This window comes from Acomys minous (assembly GCF_964271855.1).
Source record: "Acomys minous genome assembly, chromosome: 5".
NCBI lineage: Eukaryota > Metazoa > Chordata > Mammalia > Rodentia > Muridae > Acomys > Acomys minous.
Genome location: NC_140494.1, coordinates 71,690,343 through 71,703,989, shown reverse-complemented (window position 1 = coordinate 71,703,989; position 13,647 = coordinate 71,690,343). Strand labels below are relative to the sequence as shown.

General features: G+C 45.2%; 1 protein-coding gene across 1 annotated transcript in view; it reads right to left on the bottom strand.

Annotated features, from left to right (window-relative positions):
* The window catches only part of MMP20 (matrix metallopeptidase 20), a gene marked incomplete at its 5' end in the record, with an annotated part of 35,966 nt that extends 23,216 nt beyond the window's left edge, over positions 1–12,750 (bottom strand). Inside the window, 3 exons of the mRNA XM_084783130.1 lie at positions 1,537–1,685; positions 5,196–5,443; positions 12,628–12,750. Of these exons, the coding sequence (XP_084639256.1) occupies positions 1,537–1,685; positions 5,196–5,443; positions 12,628–12,750 (520 nt within the window). The remainder of the gene's footprint in view (positions 1–1,536; positions 1,686–5,195; positions 5,444–12,627) is intronic.
* Positions 12,751–13,647: the final 897 nt, after the last annotated feature.

Sequence of the window (13,647 nt, the reverse complement as noted above, 5' to 3'; positions counted from 1 at the left end):
GTGTCAAAAAATCAAATGAAAATGTCACTGTAATTCTGATACACCTGGGCATGTAAAGCCTCTGAAAGTAAAAGTAGTCAGGGAACTCTTAGCGCCTGGAGACTTCAGCGCTTTGTTCTATCATTTGTAGTTAGCAGTTTTATGAAATTAACAGAGAAGAGAAACATTTGAAGAATGTGACAGGAGCACTGTTCACGCTCTCTCAAAATTTCTGTGACAATGCCCAATTTTTTTGTTTACTTAAAATTGTATATTTTATTTTATTAATCCATTAATTAATTCTAAATTTATTTACTTTGTACATGTGTGCATGTGAGTGGTTGACTCACTCTTCCATGGAGATCAAAGACAACTCATGGGAGTTGGTTCTTTCCTCCCACCATGAGGGTCCCTGGGATCGAACTGGGGTAGCCAGGCTTGGCAGCAAGTGCTCTCCTGGCTGAGGCATCTCACTAGCCATTCATAGCTTTTAAAGCTAACACCCCAAATTCAATACCCTACTTCTCAGGCCAAAATAAATTGCGATGTACTTTAATCAGGTCTGCGTGTTCTGAGGACTTGAGGTGGCTGCCTGGTCTCTAGTCAGCCTTTGTGCTAGGGGACAGAATGCCAGCTTAAAAGAGAAAGAGAAAGTCAACTCCATGTCTCCTAAACTTGCCTTAGTTACAATGTCCTACCATTTCACCAATGCCCTTGGATGCCTGGTGGGAACAGGACCCATCAAGGGCCAGATTTCCGTTCAAGGCCATTTCTGACAGCTGTTCCAGGCCTCTCTTGATCTCCTCTTCCTTCCTCCCTTCAGCAACGTCAGATTAGAATAAAGTCAAGCTCAGAATGTCACGCCTCTCAGCAACTCGGTCAGGGCAGGGAGAAGCAGTGGTGCTCCACCTCACCTTGGAAGCTGAGGAGGAGCCAACTTCAGGGGACTCTGGTTTCAGCTACTTCCTGCATGTGTTTTTCTGCAAAGGGCTCAGAGCTTTACCAATTGTGCTCAAAGTCGAGCTGTGTTCCGTAAGCAGGTTTGTGCAGGAGAATGGAGAAGCAGACAGGTAGTGGCAAGCAACCCATGCGCTTCTCAAAAGTTGTCTCCAGCCATGGTGGAGACTCAAATGCTGCTATTTTGTATGTGTTTGGGGTGGGGCGGGGGGTGGTGGTGGCATCCAGAGGCTACCGAAGGGCCCCTAGGGAACTAATTTCCTCAGTGGGGACTCTGGGTGGGAGAATCTTGGGTAATACGGAACTAGATAATAGTGATGAACAGTCTATTGGAAGAAAGCGTTGGTGTCAGTGGGCCCCCTAGCCAGTGGGAAAACTAAAGCTGACAGAACTTGCCCTCACATAGGACAGAGCTATAGCAAAAGTGAGTCTCAGTGAGTCTGTCCCCTGTTCCACCTTCTTTGCCGTGGCCTTTACCTCTGCCCCTCCTAATGCTGTGTGGTGGAGCCCTGTGCTGTCACCCCATAAGTCTGTCAAAGGAGCAAGGTTGGGGCAATTCCCCTTAGCATTAGAGACAGAACCCAAGAAACAGGACAATACCTCCAGTTTCAAAAGAGATCATGATATCTGCTTCCCCAGAGTTTATTCTAACGAAGCTCAGAGGGACAGCCGTACTCCAGGCACGGAGCGCCATCTCTACAGCCTTGTCCACCTCGATGGGACTCATGGAAGGAGTGTACTTGGAGACCCTGGACAAAGGAAAAGCAGATGTTTATGTGTTAGTGACTGTTCTCGAACACAGGGTGGGGGCGGGAAGGGGGCATTGTGCAGGCACACGCAGGCCACAGCCCTCAGTCTCTGTGTTACAGTTCTTTCTCTGAGTCAGAAGCTCTTACTCTGTTTTGGAGCATCTTGAGTTGGAGAGACCCAGAAGGCAGAGACAACCCAGGATTCTAAATGAAAATTTAGTTTTCATTGGTATTTGAGGTTTTGCTACAAATTCTTTATCAAAAGCCAATGGGATTTCCCCAGGGTTAGGAGTGGAGCATGCAAGTTTGTGTGGGGGTGGGGGGAGGGGAGAGAGAGAGACAGAGAGAGAGAGAGAGAGAGACAGAGAGACAGAGAGACAGAGAGACAGAGACAGAGAGACAGAGACAGAGACAGACAGAGACAGACAGAGACAAAGAGATTTAAATTTTTAAAATTTTACTTTAAAAGGGTTTATTTTTATTCTATGTGTAGTGGTGCATGTTTTGTGAGTGCTCATGAAAGCCAGAAGAAAGGTGCATCCCCCTGGAAGTGGAGCTACAGATGGCTGTGAGCTGTCTTGTGGTACTGAGAGTTGAACCTCTGCAAAAGCAGCCAGTGCTTTTAACTGTGGAGCCATCTCTCCAGCCCTGCATGTGTTTTTCTTAAAGAGAAAAAGAGTGCTCACTGGGGCTGGACAAGGGGTTGAGCAGTTCAGGGAGCCCCTGAGTGACAACACAGTTGAATTTTTGGACACACAGTGTATGGAAATGGAGTTGGTGGGCCTTGGGGGTTCCTCCTGCTCTGAAGCACAGAGGTTTGGGTTCTGCTAGCAGGAAAAAAGGGCAGGGAGACTCTGAGCTGGGCAGGACTTTGGAGGCAGGGCTGAGGCCACGCCCTCTCTCTCACCCTTTGGCTCCATTGTCTGACACAGATGAGGTGCTTGGCCAATGGAAGGACAAAGGCTAGCTGTTTAAGGATACTCAGGGACTGTCAAGCTATAGGATCCACAACTGCTTAGCAAGCTTGAGTGTGTCCTGAAACCTGTGTTAGCAAGTTATCTTCTGATTACTCTCATGTGGGTGATATGATTCCAACCAGCACACGTGGCCAACATCCCAGGGTCAAGAGAGAGAATGGGAAGTTGTTCAGCTCTGGACTATTTGATGATTTCAAATTATGGCCTACTCCTTTGCCACACAAACAAACCTAAGATGGAGAGCCAGGTTAGACAGTACGTGCCTTGTCACTCCCTCTATTATAGGCAGGCCAACAGTATTCTGGCCCAGGATCTACAGATTAAAAAAAAAATACCCATGCACTAATGGTAATCGTAGCCACCGTTCTTTGAAGATGCTGGGGTTCCAGCACCGTTTGATGTGGTGTGCTACCTAGCCCTCACAATCCTGAGGAGGCCGGCCATGATGACGATTCAAGGCCTGCAACTGGTGGTTAGTCAGGAGCCTGGCTCAGTTCTGTCTGCCCTGCTGTGCCTGTTCATTTGTACTCATCAGGTGTTTGTTACAAGATGTTATCTTCACAGCCAGGGACTTTAGAGTGTCAAGACAGCCTCTAGGGTCCTGGAGAGGAGAGCGCCTACTGGGGTGGGGCTTGTTGAGAGTTGTGGGTTTTGGGGTTATGTTACTTATCACAGAATATTGCACATCTCCAAGTGTAATGCTACACACAGCCTTAAATTGTAGGACACGGCTGAAAAAAAAATGAGGAAAAGCCTTCACAAAATTGCATTTTTAAAGGTCTTAACTCTAGTTGTTTTTCAGACTATGGTTAATTTTTCACAGGCTGCCCTGTGTTTGGATTTCTTTGTTCTGAGTGGTACCTTGTGGACATAGGGTCTAATAGGAGTTAATAGATGCTCAGCTAAATTCTCCTTTCACAGTGTTAGCCAGAGCAGTTACCAACCAGCTTCACAAGGGAACATATCACCGTGGCCTGTAAGGCTTACTGGCTTCTGTACTGTAAATAGTGACCTACTATGGGGGACGCTGCATTGACGACACTCAAGAAGGCGCTGTGTAGTGTGGAAAGTAAGTAGGTAAAAAAGAAATGAAAATAGAAATAGTGTGGATAAGCTTTTGAGTCTGGGTGTTAATAAAATGTAAAAGCAGGAAGTAATAGTTTTGCTTATATTTGCTTTAAAATATAATTTAATTGCAAATTTACACCATCAAAGGCAGTCATTTCTTAACAACAAGCACACAAAAGTTCTTGGAAACACAGTAACAGACCCCAGAATTCCTGCCATTGTAGTTGGCTCCTGGGCGAGGCTAGGAGGCTGCTCTGCTCCAACCCTCTGAGGTTTGCAACAGCTCAGACCTCCCTCATCTCCACGTGGCATCCAGATGCACTGGTCCTGGAATGGTAACCTATCCAGGCTTCCTCGGTAGCATTTCTTCCCGCTCAGACTGTCTCCTAGCTCAGTTCCCAGCACACCCCTTGCTGTTCCTTCCACTCCAGTTTCAGTAAGTGTACGTCACTCAACATGAGAGCCCATGCCACTCAGCTTGGCTGGTGTGGTTTCTGCTTGGAATTGGCCTAACGTCTCCAAAACCCTGGCATGGAGCCCCAGAGCTATGCCCACTGGTCCCATGTGAGGCTGGAACGTGGCCGCCTCAGCCATCTCCATTCGGCCCACTGAGGCTGAGGAGTGTGGGCGTCTTGGTGATGTGCGTTAGATTGGGCTAACCCATGCATGAACCCTGGGAGTGGACCAAGGAAGCCAGAGCCCAAAGGGCAACAGTTCAGCCAGGCAGGTCTCCTTGGTCTAAACAGGAAGATGCCAGAAGATGAGGACTGTGGTAAGGCAACAGGGGCTTGGAGCTGTGACAGCCTTCAAATGAGGATCAGGTGATACCGCTCTGTGGCTGGCCATCTTGATAGCTCTCTTCACTGCTGCCTCAGAGCCATTGTGGGGTCACCTCTCTCTCCCTATTTGTATGCTGATTTTCCCTTAAAGACTAGAAAGAGAGAAAGGAGCGGTTCACCTTTATACCTTATAAATTGAGCGCCTACACTAGTCAAATCATCAGCAAATGGTTTGCAGAATCAGTGAATGAATTTTATTAAAGAGTCTTTTCCAGTGTATGAGTGTGTGAGCATGTGTGAATGTGTGAGTCTGTGTGTATGCGTGTGTGTGTGTGTGTGTGCACTTCGAGCTTGCATGCTTGAGTGCATGCATGTGTGTAGGCCAGAGGCCAACCTTGAGCATTGTTCCATAGGAGACCTCCATCTTGTTTGCCAGCTAGCCAGACTAAAAGATTCTCAATCCTACCTGGGTCACCTCACTTTAAACTAATACTGAATTCTTCCTAGCTGGTTGGGTCTGCAAGGTGGACAGTTATCTTGGGATAAAAGCTAGAGAGCTTCTATTCTTTCTTATGGCTGTTGGAGATTCTGCCTTTCATCCAGATTAAGAGAAGAGATCTTGGAAAGAAGAGAAGAGGAGGCAGTGTGTCTTTCTCTTTGAATTGGGAAAGACTCAATCTTATTACCTGTATGTCAAAATATTTTTTTTCCATTTGGGTTCACCTGGGAAGAGGCGGTAGTTAGCCACATCCGGAACTCCGCAGCGAGGCCTCTTGATCACATCCATTGTTTTCTGGTCCAACTTCCCAGTGACTTGGAGGCCAAAGAAAGTCTGTAGCTCCTTAATCTTCCTGACGGCGGGCGTGCCTTCTCTTGCCACCATCTCGCCTGCCTGGGGGCCTCCCTTCTTTGTATAGTACTTGTCAAGATATGCCTGAAACGAAGAGGCAGGCTGACACATCCACACCGTGGCTGGAGAGCACTCATACTCAGCTAAGATAGGGGACAATATTCTTGGTATAAAAATAGGATGTCTATATTTTTTAAAAGAAAACTTAAGTGGAGAGTGGTGGCACATGCCTTTAACAGCGAACTAGAGGAGGCAGAGGCAGGCATATCTCTGTGAGTTCGAGGCAGGCCTGGTCTATAAAGTGAGTCCAAGACAGCCAAGGGTACACAGAGAAACCCTGTTTCAAAAAACAAAACAAAACAACAACAACAACAACAAAAAAAAAAAAGAAAGAAAGAAAGAAAAGAAAAAAAGAAGAAAGAAAGAAAAAAGAAAGAAGCAGAGTCCAAAGAGGAGCAGGGTGAAACAGTGTCTTCTGGACTCATCAGAACCACTGCTCACAACAGCTGTGACTGCACAAAGTCAATACTGCAGCATGATTACAGAAGCACGGGGCCCCTTCCCCAGCTGAGGCATGGGCCATTGATGGCTGCTAAAGGAGTAAAGGTCAGATGACCACGCTCCAGTGGGTGGCCCTGTGCCTCTGTGCGTATGGGTAGTACCAACCAGGAAAAAAAAAAAAGTAAAAAGAAAAGAAGAGGGCTGAAGCTAGGAGTTAGGTTGGGCAAGGATCCAAGAGGAATTGTCGGGGCAGTGGGGGATCAATGTGGCTCAATACATTGTATACATGTATGAAATCCTCAAGGAACAAGTAGAAAAATATTAACCCTTTCCCCAAATGACCAGGGTTCATCTGCACATACAGACCTCAAAGCCCTTAGGATACCTTGCTCACCACTCTTGTGGATGTTCGGCTGGGATTATGGTGACCTGAGCTGCACAGGGCTGCACAAATGCAGGCATGAGGTCCATGTGTGGCCCAGGTATTTCCCCTGTCCAATTTATCTTAGGAAAATGACCAAAGAGCATCTAGAGAGTTGGATATATCATAGTTTAGAGTTGATTACTTATTATATGTAAATTATGTTATTTGTCTCTACATTAGCCATAGATTTATTAATCCATAAATTATGCCTATTATATATTACATAAAGATTGTGTATTATATATATACACATACATATACATATGAAAGTTGGAGGCAAGCTCAATGCTTTACAACAGGGGGTTTGCTTTTTTTTGTTGTGCTGGGGAGTGAACCTGGAGGCGCTGGCTTGCTGAGCAAGTGTTCTACTACTGAGCTACACCCCACCTACAACAGGAGACTTGCTAGAAATATTATTATATATCCATGTGGCACAAAATGAGATCTGTATGAAGATGGTATTTTTGAGAGATAAATATTTAATGGCACAGAGACTGTTCTCAATGGAACAGTAACACAGTGTAAAACAGGAGAGAAATCTCTATCAGATTATAGCAATTTCAGAAGTAAAGAATGCACTAAGTGATAAAAGAGGTGGGGATGTCTGGCTGCTAGTGTTGCTGCTGTGGGTGGGGTGACACAGGGACCACTACGATTCTCTTTTATGCTCTTGTTCCCACTCATCTTCCATAGGGTTGGCCGTTTGTGTTGTTCACATTGTAATTACCAATTCCCTGTCCTGCCTGTAAGACGAGTTCCCTTTGTTGGTGATCGCCCCTTCAGAAGGTTCAGCACAGGATCTAGAGGGATGGTTCAATAATTAGAATTGCTTGTAGCTCTTCCAGAGACCTGAGTTTGGTTCCCAGCACCCAGGTTAGGTGGCTCACAGCTGCCTGTAATACCAGGTTCAGGAGATCTGGCACCCTCTTTGGGCCTGTGTGAGAATGCACATATATGATGTACACTCATACAAACAGATGCACAGAAATAAAAATAAGTAAGCTTAGCCAGGATGAGTGTCTATGAGGAAAGAGGACAGGCCTTCTACCTTGGTGGAGGGGATCTGTTGCCCGGGGAGTCTGGCTCCACCTCCATCTTTGCTGAGGAGTTTTATGTGTTTGTTTTAGGCTGAAGGTTTTTGAGGGCTTCTGGGTTGTGCTGGGGCAGCTCGAAGTGATGTCTCCATTTTGCTCCTTGGAGAATAGAGAACTTCATCTAAGACCTGACATTGTATTTCTGAGATGGTTTCAGTTTCAAGTATTTTTTTTCCCTTGCTGACAAATGTGCTATACTCAACATTCTGACGTCTGCTTCATGAGATGTCATCATAGAAGGGAGGTGCTCATGATAACTTAGGCAAAGATCATATTTACTGCTACTGTTAAAGTGACATAGTCATAAACAAGGGACTTGGGGAAGCCAGTGAGAGGCTTGCTAAAGTCTCAAGCATAAAGATAAATAACACATTTTTTTTTTTACAAACACTGGGCAACCTCCCCCAAATAAATCCAAAAAGCCTCCTCACAGCTCAAACTTTTCCATGATAGCAGGATATGATGGGGGATAGGTACAAGATGCCCCCACTCCCACATTCCCACATCCATAGCAGAGGAGAGGGAGTCAGTGCTCCTAGTGATGCAGTCCCTGGCAGGTTGACCATGGACCCACAAACGCATGGATGGCACTAAAGGACTTAGTGGGCTACTTATTAAAAAAGAAAGAATGTGAGATTGGGGTGGGGGATGTGGACAGGTTCTGGGAGGAGCCAGAGGCTGGGGTGAATATGTTTGAAATATATTGCTTGTATGCAAACAAACCTCAAAACCCAAGCCAGGCCCGTGCCTGCTTTGTCCAAAGTCTTGTCCCATGTAACGGTAGTTACAGACTAAAGCATTAACACTGTTTGCATGCTGATGACGGAACTTGGGGCATTTTGATTTTGACTATAGTTTATATAAGCTTTTTTTAAATGACTCCCCACAATTTTTATAATAAAGTGTTTTTCTTTTTTAAAAAATTATGCATGGGATACCAAACCTATAGCTTTAAAAGTTTAAGGTGGAACTTAGTAGACAGGAGTAAACAGTCAATTGTAAGGAGATAGAACAGAAGTTATTCTTACTTAATAAGGAGCAAAAACTTGTCAGTACAGTGACATAAAGGAGATGGAGATGTAGTGATTTTCTTACACATATGAAAGTATGACTTTTTAGCCAGGCACAGTGGCGCACGCTTGTGATCCCAGCACTCAGGGAGGCAGAGGCAGGTGGATCTCTGTGAGTTTAAGGCCAGCCTGGTCTACCAAGCAAGCCCAGAACAGGCAGGGCTACATAGAGAGCCTGTCTCTAAATAACAACAACAAAAAACTCAAACAAACAACAAAAAAGGACACCACGCCTCTTTGGTGCTGTCTCTTGGTCAGAAGTTTCTGGGCTCACTGCAGTCTGCCCAGTTGCCGTGTACCTCCTGTGTCTCCCTGCTATTAAAACCAACAAGCCTCAGCATTTTCTCCAAGCTGACTTCTACCGGCTTTTTTCCCAGTGTTTGATGGATAAGAGGGCCTGTTTCTGCTTGGCTGGGGGTCCCATCTCTCTGCCACTATCTTAAGGCATCTAGAAATATCCCTCCTGAGTGTAACTGGTCTAAGGGATGGTCATTTCCTCTATGTCTAAGAGTCGCCAAAAGAGATATGTGTAGACTTTGATGCTGTCTGAAAAAAAATCATAGGTTCAAGTGCAGGCTGCTCCACAAACATACTGGTACATTCTTTGAATTTCTCTTAATTTGGCTATCTTGCCAGCTTTAGCCTTCTCACCTGTTCTATCTACTGATCTCACCAGTGTGAGGATAACAATGTGTTTCTTTAACAAAAGCAGTGGGCAAGGAAGTGCTAGCTTACACATATTCAGAAACATGTGTGACTTCTTGTTCATTAATATATTTTGAATAGACATGTATATAAACTATTTTATGTGTATGTGTGTGCTACTGAGTGAATGTATGTGTGTCGTGTGCCTGCAGGTGCTTGTAGAAGCCATAAGAAGGCTGCCATTGCAAGAGAATTGTGAGTGCCCAAGTGGATGTCGGGAACTGAACTCTGAGCCATCTCTTTAGCCCCTATTTGTGCCTCCTTAAAAATAAAGTCATTTCAAAAATAAAAAAATAAAATAAAAATAAAGTCATGGCAATAGTGTAAAAGCCAAAATGTTTTTATGATATAATACTAGTGAGAAAAGTAGAGGCTAATGTCTAAAGATAATATAGTTAAAAGTTCTTTATCACAGAAGAAAAACCACTACCAACAGTTTCCAGAGTGTAGGAGTTCCATTGGATGGTTTAATATTTCATAACTATATGGTAAATGAGAACTTATACCACTTTTAGAGGCACCTTAGAAGCTTGTTTTAAATGTTGTAGCAACACCACCAGATGGCTCTCATGTTACAATAGGCCAACTGACTGAATTTTGACTTTATGTTGGTATGAAAGTGATGTGCTCAGTACAAACCACAGTGCAAAATTTGCCTCTGGTCTTTCCAAAGCTGGGAGCACATAGTGTAGCTCTCTCACCTGAGCCTTAGCCACGACCCGCAGCCCGCAGCTACACAGTAACAAGCGGCTGTGCTGCTAAACAATGGCTTTTGGTAAGGTGTTTGACTCATGAGACTTTGAACCTATGATGAGGTCATCAAGATACAAACCATCGTAAACCATCGTAAACCAAGAAACATCTGCACCATTTAAAAAGCAAGCAATGCCCCTAAAAACAAATCCTTGACTGTAGGAAGAGGCAGGCATTTGGTCATTAATCCATAGTTTTCTGTGAAAGCGCATGCGTGCGTGTGTGCGTGCATGCGTGCGTGCGTGCGTGCGTGTGTATGTCATGTTAGACAAGTACTCTGCTATTGATCTATATTCCCAGTTCCATTCACACTCTATCTACAACCCCATTCTATCACTTTCAAAGCCCCAATACATATTAACAAATCAGAATTTAAGCACACAAATGAGCATTAGATGCATTAAGTACGAACTGTTTAAGTTCTCAAGTGCAGATGTTTATGTCTGTGGGTTTGGGGACAGAAGTGTCTGGAGTTATTATTTCTTAGCCAGTGATTTAGAAAGAAAGGAGCAGTGTGGAAGATACCTCCTAGTCGCCTGTGACCTAGTGACCTCTTCCATGGTCTCTTAGCTCTAGCCACAAGATGACTGTACCCCACACTCCTCTAAGCTGGAGTCCAACACTAGAGGATGCTTTTTTCAGCCTGCCCTGTCTCCAGGAGTTTATAGGGCAAGCTCTTTCTACAATCCAGGTTCACCCCTGATGTGGCTGTCTCCGAGAGGCTTCTCTGACGGCACACAGTCCCCGTATCTTCCCACTTTCTGACACAAGCTTGTGAGATTGAATGACTGGCATGCCTTCTCACTGACCCTCCCACCTGCCTTGTCACCATCCTGTCAGTGCCATGAGAGCAGAGACTGCCTTGTTCTCTTCACAGTGCTGCCTGCAAGGTGATCAGCAACAGATTATAACTGCTTGTTTGCATTTGAGATTCTCCAAGCTCACAAGGCTTGTGGATGCCAAGGCTGGTAGCTCACGAGTTATGAGATGGCACATAAATTGTTTCTATATTCTGAACAGGAGAGCTCTGTCTTCATCTTCGTAGCCTCCTAGGGGAAATGCTCTTTCCAGAGCTGGTGTTGGGGACCACTGCAGCAGGACCTTCTCTGTCCCACCACGTGACAAGGAATGGACAAGTTTTCATGATCGCAAGGGCACACCCGAGACCAAAGAGGGCTGACTTAGAGAGCAAGAAATGAAGATGTTCTGACATGCTCCAGCTTCCCAGTCACAGCATATTCTTTTGAAATGGGCCCCCACCCCCAGCTGAACCCTGACTGGTCAGATTAGCAAAGATGGCTTCACCAAAACTTCTTTACCCTAATTCTATTTAGAATGGGACCATCTTATTCTCTCTGTAGAGAGCTGTGGTCAACATTTTTGGTTTTGCAGACCTTAGTTAGCCGTTATAAGCACAAGACCCTGTAATCCAATGGTCTGGCCAGGACTGGCTGGTAGAATGATTTTGCCCAAACCCTGGATCAGGATCAGAGCCCCACACTGGCTCAGATCTACTACACACCAGCCTGCAGTGTGTGTGTCAGGAAGAGGGCATAACAAAAACTTTATAGTTTCTGAATTAGAGGAACATGAGTCTGGAAGGAGCTATTACATTTGGAGAGAAAGGTCCCATACGGGCACCAGTAAAACACAATTTACAACTTTAGTACCTGGAGCTACTTTGAATTGAGTTCATGTACGCATGGGCTCTGGTCAAAGAAAGCTTGACTCAAGTGGGCATCTACTGTTGATACAGGCATCTTCTGTGGAAGTGAGCATCTTGTTTTCACCTGCACTTGCTTCTGTATATGCAGGACTGCTATTGAAAATGCTCCCCGACTTTGTAAAAGAAACTTGGTCAGCTGGAATGCATGAGTGGCAAAGCAATTGGAGGGGACAGTCCAGACTGCATGGGTGACAGATATCTAGTCCTTAGGCCCAGGTGGCCATGGGTGCAGCTGGGCAGGGGAACAGCAGCCCCAGGCAGAGATGGAATCACATGCATGCTGTAGTTTCTCCAGACTCTTGGCCCCAGTTGGCACATCTACGAACACCTTTCAGATTGTTGGCAATTAGGTCATCAGAAATCCAGGACAAGCACCACTATCTTCCTTCAATTGACTTCTTTGTATTTGGTGTGATTTTCAGCCATGAAATCATTACAAAATTCTCACATGATTGGTTGTACCACTTCCTTCATATCACAGGCAGATTCGAGAAGCCATAACGCAGAGAGTGAAGTTGAGGTAAGGGTTGTGGAGAGACACAGACTAAAGAGGAAAGCCCTCAAACAAGAGGGAAGCTTGGCCTGTCTTAAATTCTCACCAACGTTACCTAGAGCACCAAAGCCAGTGTTCAAAATGTGAACAGAAGAAACCTTCCCCTTGTGGCTGCTAAGCGCTCACTATTAAATCCCAGCCACCCAAGTCTTTATATTTCGAATCTTATTTTTCCTCAAATATTTGTTTTTGAGTTTTGTATGTTATAACCCCACTCAAGTTCTGTATAATGCAAGATGCCTACATAGATATCCAATCAACCATGTATCACATGCCTCTGATAAGCACCACACATTAATCTCAGATGGTATTGCCCACTGGGCTTCTGTGGAGTTGTAAATGATTTTTAAAAATAATTAATTTTTGTTTATTTTCTCATCATGCCCTGTTAGGTGTTCTGTGTTAGGAGAGGGAAGACAGAGTGCGGCAGAGAGTCACAAACCTGTGCAAGGTGGTAGTTGCTCCTGAAGGTCTTAGGGGTGGCTGCAAATAGGTTGGGGGCTGCAGTGGCAAACTTTAAAGCCGTGACAAGGACAGCAAGGCCAGAGGCAGGTAGCACCTTCATCTCCTCTTGGTGGCGCGGTGATTATATCAGCCCAGGGGATGGCGGACGGTGCACATTTGCACCTGCACCCCAAGCTCCTTTTATAGAGTCGCACAGGTCTGGGCCCTGCAAATGATGATTCACGTCTCAAGTGGTAATTACACAGCTTACTTCCCCGCCTGATGACCGGGTAGCAGCCGAGCACAGGGCTCAGGGAAAGTTTCATTCTTTGTGACTGACCAAATCATAAAAGGAGAGAAACGGTCAGTTTCAGTGGAGCTTGTTAGCTATGGACAAAAAGTGGAGTGAGCTTGATTTACTTGAATCCCATCCATTTGGTTAGCCCTACCTTCAAGACCCCTTTTCCATTCCGATTGCAGAAAAAGTAGGGTCCAATGCCATGGCCCAGTGTACCTTTACTGACCTCTACTTGTACTTGCAGGACCCACAGGCTGGTAAGAGAGAAAGGGCTTTTACAAGTTCCCTTCTGGATTCTACATGGCAGCCGTGGCACCTTCTGCATGCCACTATAAACAAACAAACAACAAACAACCAGATGCAGTTTTGAAAAAGAAAAAAGTTAAATAGTTATAACATGGTTGGATTATACTGTATTTTTTGGACCAGAAGACACACTTTTTCCTCCAAAAAGTGTGTGTGTGTGGGGGGGTAATTAGGGTGCGCCTTATGGTCCGATTGCTGTTTTTACTGTTTTTCTTGTTTTACTGCTCTAAAACTAGATGCATCTTATACAACCGATCTGCCTATACATTCAAGCCACTCTTTATCATCCTGTATCTGCATTTCCCTCTGTGTTTCTCAGGAAATTCTGCTGCTGCTGCTGCTGCTGGTGGCTCTAAGACACACATCTCAAGGCAGCTTCACACGATACCCTACTGCTGAGGGTGGAGAGTGAAC